The 20,597-nt window shown below is 42.5% G+C and overlaps 1 protein-coding gene across 4 annotated transcripts in view; it reads left to right on the forward strand.

Annotated features, from left to right (window-relative positions):
- BTBD9 (BTB domain containing 9) overlaps positions 1–20,597 on the forward strand; it is a 442,816-nt gene that overhangs the window by 363,946 nt on the left and 58,273 nt on the right. For all 4 annotated transcript variants that reach the window (XM_081044978.1, XM_081044977.1, XM_081044979.1 and 1 more), the window contains one exon: positions 830–937. In XM_081044978.1, the coding sequence (XP_080901104.1) occupies positions 830–937 (108 nt within the window). The remainder of the gene's footprint in view (positions 1–829; positions 938–20,597) is intronic.

The following is a 20,597-nucleotide window of genomic DNA, read 5'->3' on the forward strand; positions in this document are numbered from 1 at the left end:
CACAGATATTTTATATACAGCTCGATGAATATTTACATGTCACTGCTACTCAGATCAAAATCAGCACATTTCCAGCATCCCAGAGGGTTCCCTTATACCCTTGTCCAATCATTACCTCCCTCAGAGGTTACCGCTATTCTGGTTCCTGTCACCATAGATAAATTTTGTCTCTTTTGAGCTTTATGCAAATGGAATCATATAGTCAATGATTAGGTTCTTATGTGGGCTAAAGAGGGGATAAGAAGAACAGGACCAAGATAATTTCTAAATAATGGGAAAGTTTTATTAATGAATATATATTTGCCTATATCTCCAAATCAGACAATCTTACCAAAGCTATACAAACAAAAAGCCTACGAAGAATGAGAAGGAACCTAAAATATGATAATTAAGGTCATTGGGACATATTAGTTATTACCAATTAGAAAACACAGATTCTCCCGAGAACCTGGCCTCAGGATGTTACCTTTGGAGAGCCCAGCCCACTGAAGGTGAGAGTTGTAAGACTGGAAGGGGGGATTTGGTGACATCTTCTCCCTGATCGGCCAGTCAGACAAGCTTTGCCACTTGGCGGACAGAGGCGGCCTGGGATGGGATGATTGTGAGATAAATTCCTAAAGAGCCAAACTTCTTCCTGCAGACGAACACCGCCTTCTCTCACCAAACTTTTGTTGAGAGATTCATTTTGTTGGGGATTCACTTTCTTTGTCCATTCCTAGGGGCAAAGGAGGCAGGCAGGGGGGTTGGGTAGACATGGATCCCGCATGCCTACAGCCTAAGGAACAGCCCGTCAGAACATTCATAGCATCCTTGTTTGCCGTTTGTTCAGGTTATTGCTTTGGGACTGTGACGATCGAAGCTACAGCTACTACGTTGAGGTTTCCACCAACCAGCAACAGTGGACCATGGTGGCTGACAGAACTAAAGTCTCCTGCAAGTAAGTGACATGCTTTGAGGAGTTTATTCCAATTTAAAAAATAGGCTTTCCAATGGATTCTGAAAGTTCCAATGAAGATTCATGGAATCACCAAATTATATCTTATTTGGAGGTTGAAAACATTCTGATGATCCTTTACTTCAGTTTTGACTATTAAGTACTTAAATGAGAATTTATGTTGTATGACCAAACAAGCTGACCAAACAAGTGATTGAAACTTGACCTTCAAAAATGGCATGTACCTAAGCAGGTAAAGAAAGATACAATCCTCTCTTGGGTCCTCCCCCCACATCCCATACTACCCTTTAGGACTTTTAGAAAGTTTTGCTGATGCAGTATACACTTTAGTAATTATTCTGGGACTCTATCGTATTCCCCACCCTCATGTCAATCTCAAGGTTAGCTTTAAATATTTATCTCTTCTCCGTGTTAGCTACACAGTTACCTAAACTGAGGAAAGCTTGTACCTTAGGTTCTTCGTAGGCAAACGGGCATTTCATGCATAGGGCACTGGAGCTTTGTTGGAGCTTACTCTGTCTGTGGGGAAGCCAGCAGGAAGAATTCTGCTCATTCTGACCAGCCTAGAATCATGCCTAGAACGAATGTTTACATGTGTGTATACGCATGTAACTACCACTCAGTTCAAAATTAGCACAATTCCAGCATCCTAGAAGATTCCCTCAGACCCTTTCCAGTCATTACCAGAACAGAGCTCAGGTCTACATTCTCTGGGAGGCATGATGAAGCAAATAGCTGGTGTTTTTTTAATTGAGATATGATTCACATGCCATAAAATTCACCCTTTTAAATCATATAATTCAGTGCTTTTTAATATATTCACTGAGTTACGCAATCATCACTACTATCTAATGTTCTAGAACATTTTCATCACTCCAAAAAGAAATCTACCCATTAACAGTCTCCCCATTTCCCTCCAGCTCCCTCTGCCCCAGCACCTAATAATATACTTCTGTCTGCATATTCTAGACATTTTAGATAAATGGCGTCATGTAGTAAGTGATCTTTTCTTCCTGGCTTCTTTCGCTTAGGATAATCTTTTCAAGGTTCATTCGTGTTATAGCACGTATCAGCATTTCATTCCTTTTCATGACTGAATAATATTTAATCTGATAGAGAGAGAGAGAGAGATAACCACATTTTATTTATCCATTGATCAGTTGATGAACATTTGAATTATTTCCATTTTTTTCGCTGTTATATATAGTCCTTCCATGAATATTCCTGTATAAGTTTTTATGTGAACATTGTTTTCAGTGCTCTTGGGTATCTACCTAGAATTGCAGTAGAATTGCTGGGTCTTAATGGTAACTATTTGAGTTTTTGAGGAACTGCCAGATTTTCCACAGCAGCTATACCATTTTGCATTCCCACCAGCAATGTGTGAGGGTTCCAATTTCTCCACATTCTTACCAGTACTTGTTATTGTCTTTTTGTTCATAGCCATCGTAGTGGAAACAAAATGGCGTCTCATTTTGGTTTTGATTTGCATTTTCCTGATGGCTAATGATGCCAAACATCTTTTCATGTGCTTATTTGGCCAAGATTTTGTAATATCATTGATGACGGCTTGTTTGGTGCAGTATCTGACGACCTCACCTTTATTAGTATAGTAATTATCACGTGGCATGTTTATGTTGGTTAAGGTAACACTTGCTACTATAACAAATAGTGGCTTCAACTTTTCAGAGGCTTAACACAATCGTGTTTCTCAGTCATGTAGCAGTGAGTATGGGTGTTCCCGGTTGTCAAGCAGCTCTTCTCCACAGGTGACTGAGGAACCCAGACATCTTTCTTCTGTGGTTCTGCCATCACCTAGGGCCTGGCCAGCATCACCACATGAGGGTGGCAGCTGGGGAAAGAGCAGAGCGCAAGTCCCTCGGTTCAAAGCATCCTGGGCCTGGATGCCGTGTACAGCCCTTCCACCTGCACTGCACCAGGGAGAACTGGTCAGTTGCCACAGCACCTGCTCTCTGGCTGGGAAACACAGTTCCTGGGTAGGCAGCGACTTCTCAGTGGCACACAAAGCCTGTAGCTATTGCTGCCATAGCACAAGAACACCGACAATCATTTAATAATAGTATTCCAGTATTTCCACATGTTTTATCTCATTTTGTCCCGAATACAAAATACCTTGTGGGATGTTGTCCTCATTTGATAAGGAGAAAATGAAAGGCCCTTTCCACCGTACTGCATTGCCTCCTAGCACCCAAAGCATTCCTAGAGAGAGCTAAACCAAGCTAGATGCTGGAAACTGGGAAATGAAGTGGCTAACTTGTTTCCAAGCTCCTACAATCCTTTTTATGCAAGAGGAGGCCTTCAGGGCCCACAAACAACTCATTTGTCCTTTCAGAGCAATAGCTTATGGGGTGTACAGTGCACAGGCCAGACCCTCTGCTTCCCTTTACACATCTCACTGCTTACCATCACCCATCTCTTCTGCCATTGTATGTGCTACAAATTGGATTCCTCTTCTCTTTCTTTTATGTCCCCTTGTTGAAAGTATTATACAATGTGGGGTTTTAGCAAGAACTGGCTGACTAACTACTGACCAGGTACATATCATATTGATTTTATATTTATTTAAATGGGTTTTTTTGATTCAGAAACCCATTCACTCATTAGATCCTCTCGCAGTAGCTTTACATTAAGTCGTCAGCATCTTTTTTCCCCTCTTTTTTTATTTCTTGTTTCCATTAGTTGGTAGATTTAAATAATTTCTATGTTTTTAACTTTGTGTGTTAGCACTTAGATGCTACAGCAGTAAATGCTTTACACATTAACAAATAAGTGATACATGACAAGAACAAGAGTAGTAGCAAGAAGGCAAGTGCCTGTTAACCCTCTAAGAATCACTGGAACTGAAGGTTATGGTTTTATGTGTATAGGCACAAGCTGAATCCATGGTGTCTTCCACTTCTGAGTTAAGTCTTAAGGCATATAATGGAAGGTATGCAGATGATAAAAGAAGAAAGCCTTTCCTTTTTAACTAGTACGCTCCAGAGCGGTCCTCGAGAGAGGATTCTATTAGCGTCAAGAGTTATAGCCTGCTTTTTATTGAAATAAAGAATGTAAGTCAAAAGAAAATGTGAGTCATGTTATAAATGAAACCCTATAGGATCTTTAAAGATTACAGCGTGCCTCTTGGTAATATTCTACCTAGTCATGAAATCAGAGGGCAGATTTTTACTGTCCTCTGAAAAACACCTAGAAGATGAGCTTCTTCAGTGTCCCCCTGTAAATCCCTCTGCTCTTGGGGGGTTGAGGGCAGTGTATTTTTCTTTATTGGTGTCCTAGGTTCTATCTGCTACAGTTGGACCATCTCTTGTTTTGCTTTCAGGATAAAGGCTCATTTTCTATGATAGAGAACCCTGTTTTTGTACTGACTGATTTTGATTCTTTGCCAGCTTTACTGAGATATAATTGGTACATAACATTGTGTGTAAGTTCAGGATGTACAACGTCATGATTTGATATGTGTATATATTGCAAAATGATTACCACAGTAGTTAATGCTTCTATCACCTGCTGTAGTTACAATTTTTTTCTTGTGATGAGAACTTTCAAGATCTATTCTCTTAGCCGTCTCAAATATTACAGTTCAGTGTAGTCACCGTGCTGTACATTATATGCCAAAATTTATGTATCTTATAACTGGAAGTGTGAACCTTTGGACCACCTTCACCCATTTCCCCCACCCCACACCCCCCTGCCTCTGGCAACAGCCAATGTATTCTGTTTAAGAGTTCGGATTTTTTTTTTTTTTTGATTCCACATATAAGTGGAATCATACCGTGTTTGTCTGTCTGACTTGTTTCACTTAGCATAATGCCCTCAAGGTTTATCCATGTCATTGCAAATGTACTGACTGATTTTACTTTTTACCCCTCTGTTTTCACATAATCTATTCCTGTACCCGTTAGCCTTATTCTAAAAGACTTCACTTTCCAATCTTTGATTCCTTTTCTCTACTGTCCTCTAAATTGTTGAACCTACGACTGTCAATACAGTAAGATACTAACATCAGTCTTTTTATTATACATGTAAGACATGCACAGGGAAAATTTAATACAAAAAGGTATAAATGAAAAGTGAAAATGTACCTTCCCATCTTCTGTTCCATTCCTCAGAAGTAGGAGGAATGGAACTATTTTTGACTATTTTTGACTATTTTGGAACTACTTTTGACTGTTTTTTTTAGTTTTTGTAACTTCTCCACTCTAAATAATATTTTATATCTGTTTATTAACTATACCGTAGTATAATAATTAACTGTACTAATTCCTTGCTATAAAAAAATGATGAATTTGGTTTACTTAACCACTCCTCATTTTTGGTTAATTATGTTTCCCTTTTTAGTTCTGCTACTACTGACCTTTTAAAATTAAACAATATACTTAAATCTCTATATTTTGATCCATCAATTGTGGACAGTATTTCTTGACTCGCTACTTATTAATAAAGAAATTACCACTCCTGTAGTTCCCTCTGTCTCCCCACTTTCTGTTAGGTGTCCCATCACATTGACATTGGAAAGATTTATGATACTTATTTTTCGTTCTATTCTATTAGGTTGGTGCAAAAGTAATTGCGGTTTTTGCAATTATTTTTAACCTTTTATACCTCAATTATTTTTGCACCAACCTAATAGTCAAATCTTCCATGTGCTAAGTATAAGTTGATTCTGAAAAAGGAAAACCACTAAGAGTTCCTTTTACTATCATAACTATATAAATATTGTTCACTACATATCTAATAATTCGTTGGATCTATTGTGAGGGAAATAATTCTGTCACTAAATTTGTGCCCCTCTTCAAAGAATTATACTGTGTTCAGATCAAGTAGACTTGATTTTCTTACCAAAGCTCAAAGTTATTCCACAAATAATAAATACCTTCATATTAGCCAGCTTTTTGTTTTTCTAGAGTTCTTAATTGCCTCTTTTTCCTGTTAACAGAAGTTTCTAAAGCATGCTGTTTGGTCATTGTTTAGTTTTGAACAGACTGCTTCCTAGGCCTGCCTACTCTCTTACAGTTTCTTTTTCTTTCCTATTTAGGTTGGTTCCACTGTTTCTTGGATTTCTTTTTCTTTTTGTAGAACGTGAATACAAGGTTAACAAAACCTGTTGTCCTTTACAGGAAGTACTGACCTAGGGCCCAGTTAGTTACCTCTCTCTATCAGTTCCCCAGAAAACCTGACAGAAGTGGAATGTCCGCTGTACGATTAGGCATTATTGCTTATGATAAAAATTACTCCCTCTTGTAAATTGCAGCTGGCCTGGGAGGACTGCAAATATCTGGTTGAAAGCCGTAGCTTTGGGTTTCCTGAGTGCTCTGACTTTTGAGACTAGGCATGTCCCTCCTGACCTGTGTTTGTGGAGCTATTGCAAAGCTCCACATAATTGTTTTAGTCTGGAATATGAGGCTTCTAAGCCAGGGTGGCTCCACACTGCCCAATGTAAGTCGTACACTGCCCTGAGCCGTCACCTGCATGCCAGCAGGAATAACCTCTGTACGTGGTGTAGACAAGGACCCTACTGAGGAGAAATGTCCATGCCCCCTAGTGGCGTCTGCGAGTCCTGTTATCTCTCCTGGGTGAATCTGAAACCAAATAGGACGCGGCTGGGTCTTAGTTAAGAAGATCCCTCATGGGCATTGCACAGTGTGAATCTAGAGGTAATTTTCTTCAGAAAGAGCAAAAGCAAATTTTCAGAATTTTGCATGCCTGAACCATAGTTTGACCAGGTATAGAATTCAGTTCCTTCAGGATTTTGAAAGCCTGGATTTATTGCCATCTGGCATCTAATGTTGCTGATGAGAAAGCTGATTCTTATTCTTGTAGTAATTTATTTTTCTGTATAGAAGCCTTTAGGAGCTTTTCTTCATCCCTAGAGTTCTTGAATTTCACAGTGATATGGCTGGATGTGGGTTGTTTTTTGTCCATCCTGCCCAGTTTGCTTCAATATGGAAATCTGCCCAGTTCTCCTCAGATTTATCAATGTTTCATGTACCTGCCATTTTCTAGAAGTTCACCAAAACCTTCATTTGCTAATACACTTCCCTCCGATTGGCAGCACCTTTATGAATGTATTCCCTTTGTATTTCTTTGATGACACCTCATTGGTTTCCAGGAAGAGAGAAAGGTAACTGTGCCTGTGGGTCGGCCATCTTGAACCTGAACTCCCTGAAGCTCTGCTGCAAGGGCTGTTGATACTCCCCAGTGACCCCCGAATCTTTTTCCTTTCCTTCCCTTTTTTGTGCGTGGCTGCACTTCTCCCGTGTTATGTATCTGCCTTGTTTCCTGCCAGCGTGTGCTCCTTAGCATATTGACCTCATTTGTGTTCGTTTTTAACCATTTTTTCACTGTGTCATGGTCTCATTAACTAATAATTCTGTCTGCCAAAGCGTTAATGATGTCAGCCATCATCTGTCCAAGACTGTGCCCTTGGCAAACATTTTGGCAAATATAAATGATTAGATATAAAGAATTGGGTGATACCGAAATTTTTCTTTTCCACTTGAGCATTCTGTGGTCCAAATATTTGCACTGCCTAGTATATTCAGCTCTTTTCTTAGTTTTCTCACAAACTGTTTATCCACCTTCCAGACATACTATCCAGATTTCCTTTTGAATAAGTTTTTGTCTCCAACCTAAGTGTTTATTCAAAATGATGTTGTAAAGAGTTTTTAATAGCTTAAGAAAACCGTTATATAACAGGATTTCTTAAAGCAAGATACAAAATTGTAGAAGTATTATCACTAGTAGGAATAAAATATGGAAGAATAAGACCAGAAGGAAGTGTTAATAATGATTGCCTTTGTGTATTGGATTATGGGAAGTATTTCTCGTTTTCTACAGTTTTTGACCAATTTACATGTATTTCTTTTAAAATCAAAAAGCAAACTTTTGAAAAAGATTCTTTTCTTGCTGCAGCCATAAACATTGTGTAGATGTTTGTCCTTCCCATTATTTGAGGAGCATATGCTGGCAGAGTGGCATGTTTATTCACTGCCAGCAATAAATTAAAGAAATTAAGTAAGTGCTGTACATAGCAATATCCTAGCAGCTTTTCCGAACCTCGAAGTCACTTACCCTCAGCACAAGTTGTGCTTCCGTGAAAGGACACCTGAGCCATGTTCTCCTGCTGCTCCTGCTGTTGGGCCTCATAAAGCCCAGTTCTCAGAGAGCACTTCTTCCTTTTACCTTTCCCCAGGACCTCAGAAGCCCATTTCCACCGGGGTGTCCCCTCTCCTAGAGGCCTGGCCTACTTGCAACCTTGGAGCCCCACCTTGGATCAGGCAATTTCTACCGCATCCTAAATTTAGAAAGTTTCTTCCCTGTAACTTCCCTGAGAAGAACTTGGGCCATCTCTGTGTCACCTGGAAAGGCCTCTGTGGGGGCAGCTCGTCTGCTCCCTGGTCTGCAGCATGATACTCATATCTGAGAAGCAGTATGTCCCCTCACTGCATAGACTGTCATTTTGTCCTGGGGAAGGGCAACTTTCCCTTCTGGAGTCTGTGTCTGTAGCTGGTGCTGTTTATTCACTAGGAATCTTAGAACAAGAAGTCATGTTTCCTTTTCTAAGTGCTGCAGTGGTGGAGGGCCGTGAGATAAATGAAAGGTGGAGACTTACAGCCTCAGTAAACTTTTCCAAAGTGTAGCAAGATTGAAAAACGGCACGTTTAAACCTAAGCTATTTACCTTACCTGTGATTTTCTGCATCTTCGCTGCCATTGTTCGTGATAAAGCTGAGAAAGCATTCCTTCTGCCAGCTTTGTCCCTTAGCCTGACACTTAGCAAAATGAAAATCTTGAGTTGGTCCCAGGAGGTCATTGTTAAATATGTGACCTGGGGGTTGTGTGTAGTTCTTGGGGTCACTAATTTGCTGCAATAAAAAGAAAATGGGTTTTAAAGGAGGAAATGTCATCACCGTGGAGGCGGCCAATGAGAAGAAGTTCATGTTTAGTGTCAAGTTTTAGTTTCCAGGATGGGATGGCAGCTCTTGACTGTCACGGAGGCCCTGTGTTGAAATATGCCTATTTCTCGCAGGTCTCTGCTGTGGTAACAGATGGGCTGCTCTCCTTGGATCGCCTTCCCTGCGAGGTTGGGAGAGTGTACTTGCTTGTTCCTTCTTGACGTGTGAGCCAATTAATGGGCTCTGGTTGTGTAATTGTCACCTTTAAAATGCTCGATGGAGATTTTATTTTTCTCTTTTCATACTTATTTTCATTTTTCTACACAGCATTTGACAGTAATGAAAAAAGCCAGTCATGTTCTTTCCTATGTTTCTTTTTAAAAGGGCAAACATTGGTGTTAATTTTGTCAGGAGGTTTAGAACTTGATCGGTAAAGGAACATGTACCTGTAAGAGGAATGGCAAAAAATGAAAATGAAAAATAACAGGATTCAGATAATGCCCGCATACGTGCGCGCACACACAGACACACACGGCAGGTCTGGCGCCAGGCAGACTCCTGTGCCAACGATGACATATCCGAGCCTGCTCTGTAGAAGGCATCTGTCTGTTACACCCGACTTGAAGATGCCTGTTAATCAAACTGTTGTTTGTGGAGTAATGAAGTACCAGCATTAGATGAATATTTTGGGGTAGAAAACATCATTAGGGAGGCAGTCACTCATCCCTGCGCATACAGACAAGGGACTTATCTTCTGTACTGCAGGAAGTTTTTATGCAAAAATTTACCCATATATTGGAAGCCAAGTGGAAAGTAGATTTTGATGCTAAGTATGTGAACGGAGTTGTAAATTTAGAGCTATCAGCAGGTTCTGTCAACCACCAGTGGAGAGGCTCCTCCCACCCAGAACATTTGACAGATGAAGGAGCTGGAAGGCAATGAAGTTCCCGAGGCTAGCAAATGATCAGGAGGGAGAAGCTGAGAGAGCTCCTTCCCGGCTTCCTCGCTTCATCCAGGAGCCACATTATTCTGGGAGGGTAATAATTTTTTCCATGCCTGTTATAAATAAAATGAAGCATACCTCAATAAAACTTTCTTAGTGAGCTGTGTAAGCACACTTAAAATGTCCATGATCAGAAAGATTTTTCTTTTATTATGGAAATAACTTACATATTAATATCACATTCCAAATGACAAAAATCAATCAAGACCACCCTAGTCCAACTGCCGTCCTCTCTGTCCTCTCTGCTCCACTCTGCTACTTTCCCCTCGCCACACACACATTCTCTGCACCCTCCTCAAGTTTGCTTTACTTACTTAGCCAGAGTGTCATTTTTCAAGCACAACTCTGGTATTATACCTCCCTAGAACCCTTCACTGGCTTCTCATTGCTCTCTGATAAAGATGAGCATTCTTCGCACAGCCTAGAGCCTGTACATTCCGGCCCCAGCCTGCCTCCCCAGACTCATCCTACGTCACTTTCCTTGTTTACATCGGCTTGGCTTCTTCTTCCATCCCACCATGCATCTTGTTTCATCCCCTCACAGGGCCTTGCACCCCTGCCCTTTGTCTGGTTACCCCCATTATCCTATTGTTCTCAGCTCAAGGGCCACTTTCTCAGGAAAGCCTGCCCTGACCAGCCATCTCAGTCAGGTCACGTTGTTATTCCCGCTTCCTGAACTGAGCTGCCTTCTCCCATAGCTCACATCACGGTTTCCGTCTGTGGTGATTGGGTTTCTGTTGTTCTTCCCCACTGGAACGTAAGCTCCGTGGGAGTAGGGGTTTCATCTTCTGTGCTCACTCTTACCCGTGGTAGCCTGGCCGGGACCTAGCAGTTGTGCTGTCTGCATGAAGGCTGGGTGAGTGCTCCCACTCTTGTCTCCAGCCATGCATACATGCTGCTTTCATTCATCTGGAGCCATTGTCATCACAATGTCATCACAGCGCCCACTCGGGAAGTCTGTCCATCCCAGCACTGATGCTGTCGCAGGGAGCAGGGAAGAGTTTGTATGAGAAAATCCATGTTGCTCATTGCTCCTGACAAGGTGGTTCTTATAGACAAGGAATGCGTCTCCCAACTCTCCTTATTAATCCGTTACTGCTCTGTCATCCTGGATTCCTGTCCAGAGTCAGTCCACAGATTCAGTCACTGCCAGAGGTTCAGTTTTCTCTGGTCTCCACATCTATCCTTGCCCCTCAGTTAATGACTTAACAGTTTATCACTTGAGACTGGTTACTAGCTGGAAGTCCATCACTTTTATTTTTAACCACGCTTAGAGAAAACAAAGTTTTCTTTATGGAGGGCCAAGTGCTTTAAAAACTGTTTGCCAGCTGTGCCCCTTTCACTTTGGAAATCGATTTGATTTAAAATCCCAAGTTTGCCAGGTAAATATGTTTTGATTGCTTCTCTGGGTTTCAGAGTAAAAGGTTTAAAAAGAAGAAAAAAGCTGGCCTTAATCTCTGAAAAGGAACTCTAAACCGTTTCCAAGGCATTCTGTGTAGCTCTCCAGCAGGGCAGAGTCTGTCCAACAGAACAGACCACTCTCTGGCTTCCGGGAGCTCTGGACCCCTCCCATAGTCTCAGGATGCCACAGAGGGCCCAGCCCCCGCACTGTGCAGAGAGGTGCGTGGGAGGCACCCCTTCCCATGACCAAGCCTTGACTAACCCCTCTCCTGAGACAGCCATTGCCCACAAAGCAATGCAGTCTGCCCCTCAGTGGGCCTCCACGAGGAGTCACCCCCTAACATAGGCAAGCCAGCTGAGCCCATCGAAACACCAGAAGAGCAGTCATCATAGAAATCCATTTTTGAAAATGGATGGTCAGCATGCACATCTGCAGTAGAGGAAAGTAGAACCTATGAGGAAGGTTGGTACAGTTTTGATCATATCTTCTTAAAGGGACCGCCTCGGTTTGTCTCTGGGTCCTAATCCAGAGACAGTAGCACTGTCTTGGTAATCGTGCTGTGATTAATGCTGACTCAGCGCTGTCCCAAAGTGCTAAAAGGCGCGTGTTGTCTTCATAGGTTAGAAAAAGAAAAAGGAAAAATAAAAGTGTTCCCTATGAGTTCAGGGGTCCAGCATGCACATAGAATCACTTTTTAGGTCTGAAAGGGCACTCTTCCTTGACTGTCTGATTTATTCTCGTGGCTTCAGCCATCTCTTCCATTCGTACTTTCCATTGAATGTTGGCCCCTTCTACAATGGCTTCTCAGACTCACCTTGTCTAAAACTAAGCTCGTTGCTGTCTTTCCCCATAAAGCAGCTCCTCCCCTTCAATGTCCAGCTTGTGCTGGTGGTAACTCCCTTCTCCTGGGCATTGCTTACTCTTTTGACTCTTTTCCTTGCCCTCCACAGCCAGTCAGGTGTCATGTCTTTTCTTTTACACCCTTCCTTCCTTTATTTCTGTTCGTATTATCTCTATCTTAACGCAGCCCTCATGCCTCCCTCCCAGAGTATTGTAGTAGCCTCGAATGAGTTTCCTTGAATCAATACTCTGTTTGCATCTGTTGCTGGTCTTGTGTCTGGAACACTGTTGCTGCGTTGGCCTGGCTGATTCCTTGCTCCTCTGTACAGGAGCCTCCAGTGCTCTGCTGAGAAAAGCCTCAGATCCTCACTCGGATCATCTTCTGTCTCTTACATGACCAGCTTTTCTCAAACATCTGGTTTTCAAATATTTTGCCCCACTGTCAGACCTCATGTCCAAATTTCAAATATATAATTACCATGTCTGTCTCTCTGACTCTCACCAAACTTCCTAATCTTGATCTCTTTAATTCTTTCCTTTCAATCTGGCCCAATTACTATTGCCCAACAAGTCCATGCTTTAGGTCAGCTAATTATTTTTATTTCCACCTGCTGATCTTCAAGTCTCTAGCTGTCCTCTGGTCCCTTCAAAACCCAGCCAAAAATGCTCTGAGGATTTTTCCTTGATCTTGCTCCTGCCAAACACAAGTAACTATTCTATTAGCTAAAAGCCCACCATAATTTGTATATAACTGGGTAACACTCACTTTTTCTTGGGTCTGTTTTAGAGAAGGGCAGAATAAGGGGCTAGGCTGGGAGGAAGCTTGCTTTTGAAAAATCTAGCCGTTTTTCAAGCTGCACTTGGATTGACACCCCTGGACATACAGGGCCAGATTTTTGTTCTGTAATCAAATGCATAGCCCAACCAACTTTGGTTCAATCTTATATTTGTTATGTTAATGCTTCATTGTGAGGGAAAATACTGAGGAGACAGGAATACGTTTCTCCTCTGAAGGAACTTACAGGTTATACACATTCCAGACATTTGGGAACCATCACACACACACACACACACACACACACACACACACACACATACACATGCTCACAGTGCAAAATACAAAACAGAATCCTGTGATCATAAAATATTGTAACTGAAAGTACCTTGGAAATCATGGGCCAGGCCTCTCGTTTGGCAGATTAAAATCTTAGAGAGAAGGTACAAGTGCCTTTCCCAAGTTCTCGTCTACTGGAAGGGGCCAGATTAGAACCCAGATGTCCTGATTCCGAGTCCCTTTTTCCAAGAATTTTGCATGGCCTGTAAGACCATAATAAAAAAGACATGTAAGGGCTGTAAGAATATGCGCATGATCAGAATATGGCATGAAGTTAGGGAAGTTTTTCTGAAAAGATGCATTTTGAGTCTAGTCATCTACCACCGGCCTCCATTGCAGCTGGGAAAACTGGTGATTTCCCAACCAAAGAAACCTATGAACTTCAGATTTAAAAATCATCCCAAGGAACAAATCAGAAATAGACTCACCCTCCTGATGGTATAATGAAGACTATAGATTACAAAGAAATCCATTTATATTTTATGTGATTTCCTATCTTGCTATCACTCTGCTTGCTCCACAGAATATTAAGTTGTCCAGCCTATTAGCTGTATCATGATTCATACTTTACAAGCCGATTTTAGAAGTATAGGCTCTACACCGGTGGTCAAGTCCACATTACCTGGAGTGTTATTATCCACGTTGTAGAGTATTTTAGCCTCTGCTCTTCTTCCCTGTTCCTTCCTGTTGCCTACTTAAAAAAAAAAAAACCATTACTCTGTTCATTAGGCCATTTATTAGACTATTTCCTTCTATCAAAAGAGACTTGCATGTGTATTTTTACCCTCTGTTTTAAGCCAAGCTCCGTACAGCATATTTTCCCCACAGTTGACATTTTCTTTTCACAATCCCTTGAAACGGAATGGAAGTGAATTTCACCCTGGTGCTGTAAATTACGGACTGAGTATCAGTAATAACATTTCTTACAAATTGTAAAGTGTGGTTTCAGAGTGGTGATCATCTGGATTGCGCACATTCACCAGCTGCTTCAGGAGGAGTCGGTGAGTGTTTTCTGCTCGTGCACTTTCACCTCTTTATCCAAATCTACACAGCAACACGGAGCCCACAATATAAACCTAAACTGAACCAAAGAAGGTTTGTGCTGTGCTCTAAGGATGCAGCCCGGCAGTTTGACCTGGAAGGGTGAGGCGTCATCTCGTCTGTCCTTCTGCCACCAGGACAGCTGTGCATTAAAAGTGTCCCCGCGAGTTCCTGATTTCCCACTGGTGACAAAGACTGGATAATATCTCTTGCTTCCTCATCTCCTCTCGGAGCCTGTAACTGTACATTTGTGAAGCGGGAGGATGCTCAGGAAAGGGAGGGAAGCCCCGTTGGTACTGCTGCTGTTAGATGGGAGTCACTTGTTTATATTGTTCTTTTTTCCTTCCTAATTCTCTAGAGAGTTGCTGGATTCTCTGTAGGATTGGCGATGGATGTGTAGGCTTCATAGAAATTCTGACTGCTGAGGCTTAGAAATGGATAGGCCTTTCTCCGGGGTCTGCTGGGGGTGCGGGAAGGAAGGAGGGGCTCATGGAAGCATATTTGTTTGTTTCACATTTCTGAATCTTCTCAATGCATTTCTCCTAATTAAAATGAAAATTTGCACCTATACTAATCTAATGTGGAGGTCACAGGTTTAAACTAACATGAAGATGTGATTCCAAAGTTCACGTTCTCACACCACCATTGAGCCCCTCATTTCACAGCTTCTGCCTGTGTGTAAGTGCTTCAGGTATATTAATAAAAGGCTCAGATGCACAGAGATGTGGCTGGATTGCCCTGTGAGGATGGCGGCCCACAATAACATTAAGTAGTAATCAAGTTTCTAGTAAGACGTGGCAGGTACTGTGATCTACAATTACAAATGCATTCGTTTTTGAATTTCTGGTCTGATTTTCAAATTTATACCTTCACATTGCATTAATATCGCATTCTTACATTAATATTAATTAACATTATAAATTTCTGAGAAGATGAAAAGGGAGCACAGGGCACAGTCTTCTAAGCTTTTCATGTTTGGGGATGGAACAACTTATTTTCTCAGGCACTGTTTTCTCCTTTTGTCACTTTCTTAACCAAGATTATTATTCAACTAATATTCACTCATTGCCCTGCTAAAAACCCTCAGTTTGCGAGGCATGAGGCCATGTTCACTCAGAAATGTATTATTTATTCATCATTCACTTAGCAGACACATTTGAGCCACTGCTCTAGGTCAGGCCCTGGGCTGGGCACTTCCATCTTCTGGGCCCACGTTTCCTGTCTGCTCAGGGTCAGTAGGAACCGAGAGGCCTTGATCCAAATGTAAAGAGAAGCATTTGTGGAGTCTGACACACCCAGGTAGACCAGATGTTCTCTGAACCGGTAGGGCTAACGTGTGTGAGCAAGCAACATACCAACCTGGAAGCACTTGCTCCGCAGACAGCAGTAGCCTTGGCCTTGGTAGATACATAAAGATCACTCCTTCTCCCTTCCGCCTGCTGGAGGGAAGTGCAAGTGTGCCTTTGAGCACAGGTCTTCCTGGAGATGGTGGGATTGCAGCCTCTTCAGCCAATCCACTTCTTCATTACCTTTGTATGGTTACCTTTGCAAAGCATAACCTCAGCCCTAGCGAGCCTTAGCAAATGGAGCATGTTTTGTCGCAGGCCGGTGCCATTGTTCTGGCTGCCCTCTCTGATGATAAGTGTGATGTTCATTTTGTAACGAGCACTTGCAGTTTCTGTAAACTGTGTAATATCATATAATAAGCAATAATTTTCCACTTATCCTTGATAACAGGAGATTTCTGCTTGGCTTTCAGCTATAGCCAAACTGTGGGTGGTTTTTCACCAAGATGATGAATTTTCAGCAGCATCTTTTTGCACAAGATAGATTGACAAGCTCTTTTCCAAGTGTGTCCAAAATGTGTAATAGCTAATCTTGCCTTTAAAAAATCAAAGTCAAACAAAATGATTCTGAAGTAGCCATTTGTAATAAAATGACTATATACATTCTTAAGCTCGTTTTTGCTGTCTCCTGGCTGTGCTTTTCCTCAAGGGATTAGTAGCTTGAAGCTGAGCCCAATAGCTTGGATGATAAAAGTGTCAAGTCTCAAGCTATTGTTTTAAATTTCCTATAAGAGATTATATCTTAAGTATAAAGAGAACTCGCCCTGGATGACTCGGTCCCCTCCCCGAGAGAGGAAGGGGGCCGTTACACTGTGTGCTCTTCTCCCAAGTCACTCATCGTCAAGATTGGATGCGGTTCTTGCTCTGATTTTTTTTTTTTAATCATTGGGAAATACTTTTAGAAAAGAAACAAACACAAGCTTTACCCTTTAACCCTCCTACCTCCATTTAAAGTCATCTCTTGACTTTCCCTTGATGCTCAGAACACCATAAAATTCAGTGTTTTCCTCTAATAAATTACGATTTCTCTTCCATCAGACTGCCTTCCCCCTTTCTGAGATACGGCCTGCATTATCTATTCATTCATTTCTGTAGGCTTCTGGGTAACCACTTACCCTTTCAGATGGCTTGAGCAGGACCAGCCAGCTGTGGGTCTTGTGATCTCGGGGAAGTCATATGAGTCATGATGATGGGAGCCCTGGTACTTTCATAATCGCCGGTTACTGCCATTTATCTGTCACACGCTGGCCTTCCTGCAGATTTCTTGCCTGGCACTTTACATTGCCTGAGTTTCTAAAACTAAGATATCAGTGAATGGTGTCAACTAAGATGCAGAAGTGGCTTGAGCTGACCTCACATTTAAGAGATTGTGCCTTTTGGGTACAAAAGGGGGGATTTGTTCGTCAAGATGATAGATTTGGTCCTCCCTGTGTGCAGAGTTCTGTATAGGGTTATGAAGAGAAGAGAGACAGGCCACTTGCCTGTGGTCGTTCTAGTTTTAAAACAACATACACATAGAAAAGACTCTGCGGGCTGGCCCTGTGGCTCAGGCGGTTGGAGCTCCATGTTCCTGGCTCCAAGGGCTGCCGGTTCGATTCCCACACGGGCCAGTGGGCTCTCAACCACAAGGTTGCCAGTTCAATTCCTCGACTCCCGCAAGTGATGGTGGGCAGCGCCCCCTGCAACTAAAATTGAACACGGCACCTTGAGCTGAGCTGCCTCCCAGATGGCTCAGTTGGTTGGAGTATGTCCTCTCAACCACGGGGTTGCCTGTTCGACTCCCGCAGGGGATGGTGGGCTGTGCCCCCTGCAATTAGCAACGGCAACTGGATCCGGAGCTGAGCTGCGCCCTCCACAATTAAGACTGAAAGTTCAACAACTTGAAGCTGAACAGCACCCTCCATGACTAAGATTGAAAGGACAACAACTTGACTTGGAAAAAAAAAAAGTCCTGGACATACACACTATTCCCCAATAAAGTCCTGTTCCCCTTCCCTAATAAAATCTTTAAAAAAAAAAAAAAAAAAAGACTCTGCTATCATCTGACTTCTTAAGTGTTGCCTAAAAAGCAAACTGGACTCAAATGATAGTTTGCTTCCTATGTCTGCTTAAAAATTCATCCAAACCACAGAAGAAGTAGTGTGCAGTTTATGAAGTCAGTTTATCGGAACACAAAAGCGAGTCATAGCTTTAAAAAGTTAGTTTGCTCATCAGTGAGGTGTGGAAGTACGAAGTTCTGACCATGAAGTTCGTGAACTTGTCGCTCACCTTTTTTGATATCAGAGGGATTATTCATTATGAATTTGTACCAATTGAACAAACAGTTAACAAAGTTCACTATTTGGAAGTGCTGAAAAGGCTGCATGGAAAAGTTAGACGACCTGAACTTTTCGCCAACAATTCATGGCTCTGGCATCACGACAATGCACCAGCTCACACGGCACTGTCTGTGAGGGAGTTTTTAGCCAGTAAACAAATAATTGTATTGGAAAACCCTCCCTACTCACCTGATCTGGCCCCCAATGACTTCTTTCTTTACCCGAAGATAAAGGAAAGATTGAAAGGAAGACATTTTGATGACATTCAGGACATCAAGGGTAATATGATGACAGCTCTGATGGCCATTCCAGAAAAAGAGCTCCAAAATTGCTTTGAAGGGTGGACTAGGCGATGGCATCAGTGCATAGCTTCCCAAGGGGAGGACTTTAAAGGTGACTGTAGTGATATTCAGCAATGAGGTATGTGGCACTTTTTCTAGGATGAGTTCGCGGACTTAATTGTCCGACCTCGTATGTGCTTGGGCAGACACCAGGGTTCCTTTGACCCCGACATTTACAGTGTTGCTCAGAGCAGGTGCGTCCCATTCGTTTGGCACAGCCATAGCCTTTTGTTTCCCACAAATACCATCTCAACTGCTCTGGGGTCTCAGGGGCTGTTGTTTTCTTTCTCCCTGCATCTTCCTTGAAACAGCTATTCTGCATGTGGAACTGAATCAACTCTGCCCATGAAATAACCCAGGTGGAAGCAAATTTTTAATCAAATACCAATAGAACAACCCATTTTCTACCAATATCTCTGGAGTCCTAGCATCACTGGTGCCCATATTTTTTAGTTGTTTTCTGGGATTTGATTTCTAGCCCAGCCTGCTGTCTTTTGGGGGTTATTTAGATTGATTTAATTAAATTAGAATTTTTAGTTCTTGGATCCTCTCACTTAGGAATCTTACATGGAGACAGCCCCCACACACACAACTCAAGATAGAACATTGTGTGTTGGCAGACAGTTGTGATCAAAATGAAGGTCTTTCCTTCAAAGCAGAAGTGATTTGCCCTACACTGGATTCGGGTGTTACTGTTTAGCTTTTGTTAGGATGTCGGGCATTTGGATTTCAGGTTTGGGGGTAACTTTCCAGGTTGTTTGAAATGATGTCACAGGTGAGTGTTCTCCTTTAGAAATGTCTAGGTCAAATCATTTGTTAATTTTACTACAAATGAAAAGTAAAGTAAGGTGGGGGAAGCTCAGGATTATATTTTCAAAGACAGAACCTAAAATCTGTACTAGTTTTGCCAATTCGTGGCCTCCATTCTGTTTGGAGGGAGGCTGAGGAGGGAAGGAAGGCACCTAACCGAGAGGCTAAGGGGAAAGGGAGGAGAAAGCAATGGAAAAGCTGTTGGCATCATTATTGTTTCTTAATTGAGGCATTCCTTTCTTCTAATGAGAAGGTCTAATTTACGTTTCCTTGAGAAATGATAATTCTGGCTGTAAAGAGATCCAGAGTCTGTTTCCTGGCTCTGAAGTCTTGTCCCGTGCAGCACAGTTATGTCAGGTATTGAGGCCTGACCTTTGAACTTCAGGTCAAGCGTCTGTCCATGTCCTTTTGCCCCAGGGGTCTGTGGGCAGCACTGTGTTTCAGTACATTGTTTCCCTGTGTTTTGTTTTATGCATTTGAAAGCAAAGGAAAGATGTAAGGGTTACATGAGTACTCACCTGTGAGAAGCTTCCGATGAAGCAGACACTTCCACAAAAACAGGGAGTTCCGGTTGCTGACAACTTTGTTACCGTATGATTCCTTTGCCTCATTTCCAGGGGACCTCTTGTGACCTTGTCCATCTGGTGCATGCGCGCCCTTGGTCCGGGGCCCTTTGCCGCTAAGATGAGCATGTCAAGCTCATCTTGGTCACTGACCTCTCCATCTTAAGCCTTGAAATGTGAGTGGTGCCTCAGTTGTTACACTTCAGCCAGTGGTGCTGGGAGCCAAATGAAGTTCACAGTGAAACCTGAGCCCTCCTCACCAGGCTCAGCTTTCAGAATAATGCCTCTCTTTGCAGCTGCATTTCACCTTAGTCCTGAAGGTTTGTTCTCAAAGATCAGGGCTGGGCAACATGCCAGCCCCTGGCTTTGCTTTAGCCCTTACTCTAACCCCCCTTGTCTGCCTGCCTTCTTTGAGGACTCCCTTTATACTGACAGGAAGCCTATGCAGACATTTATCCCTTTATCCCACCCATTTTTATGAAGTACCTACTATTAGGTTGGTACTATACCAGGCAAAACCCACCTGACCACAGAATCCATGAGTCCATGGGAGCGGCTGGTGCTTGTACTTTGGCTGAACCGGGTGACTGCCGGGAGTGTCGAGTGCAGGCTCCCTGTGGATTAGCAGCTCGCCGTGCATTCTGGTACTTAGCTGTCCCATGCATGTGGCTGGTGGCGGTTCCGAGCCCTGCCCCCAAGGAAAGCGCAGGCTAGGGGGTGTAATAATGTGTGCATGAATGAAAGTGAGAATCTGTTGGAATTGTGTTAAATGTAAAATGATTTCAATCTCAGCCTTTATATCCGTGATTATGTTCTTGAAATACTAGTATCTTGCCACCAGAAAGAAAAGTGTGCAACATTAACTGCACATGAATGAAGTAAAAGAGGCAAAATAAAAATCCCCAAACTGAAGATCAGGAGGCCTGGCTTTCAGCCGTGGGGCTGCCTC

This window comes from Rhinolophus hipposideros (assembly GCF_964194185.1).
Source record: "Rhinolophus hipposideros genome assembly, chromosome: 3".
In the NCBI taxonomy this organism is placed as follows: domain Eukaryota; kingdom Metazoa; phylum Chordata; class Mammalia; order Chiroptera; family Rhinolophidae; genus Rhinolophus; species Rhinolophus hipposideros.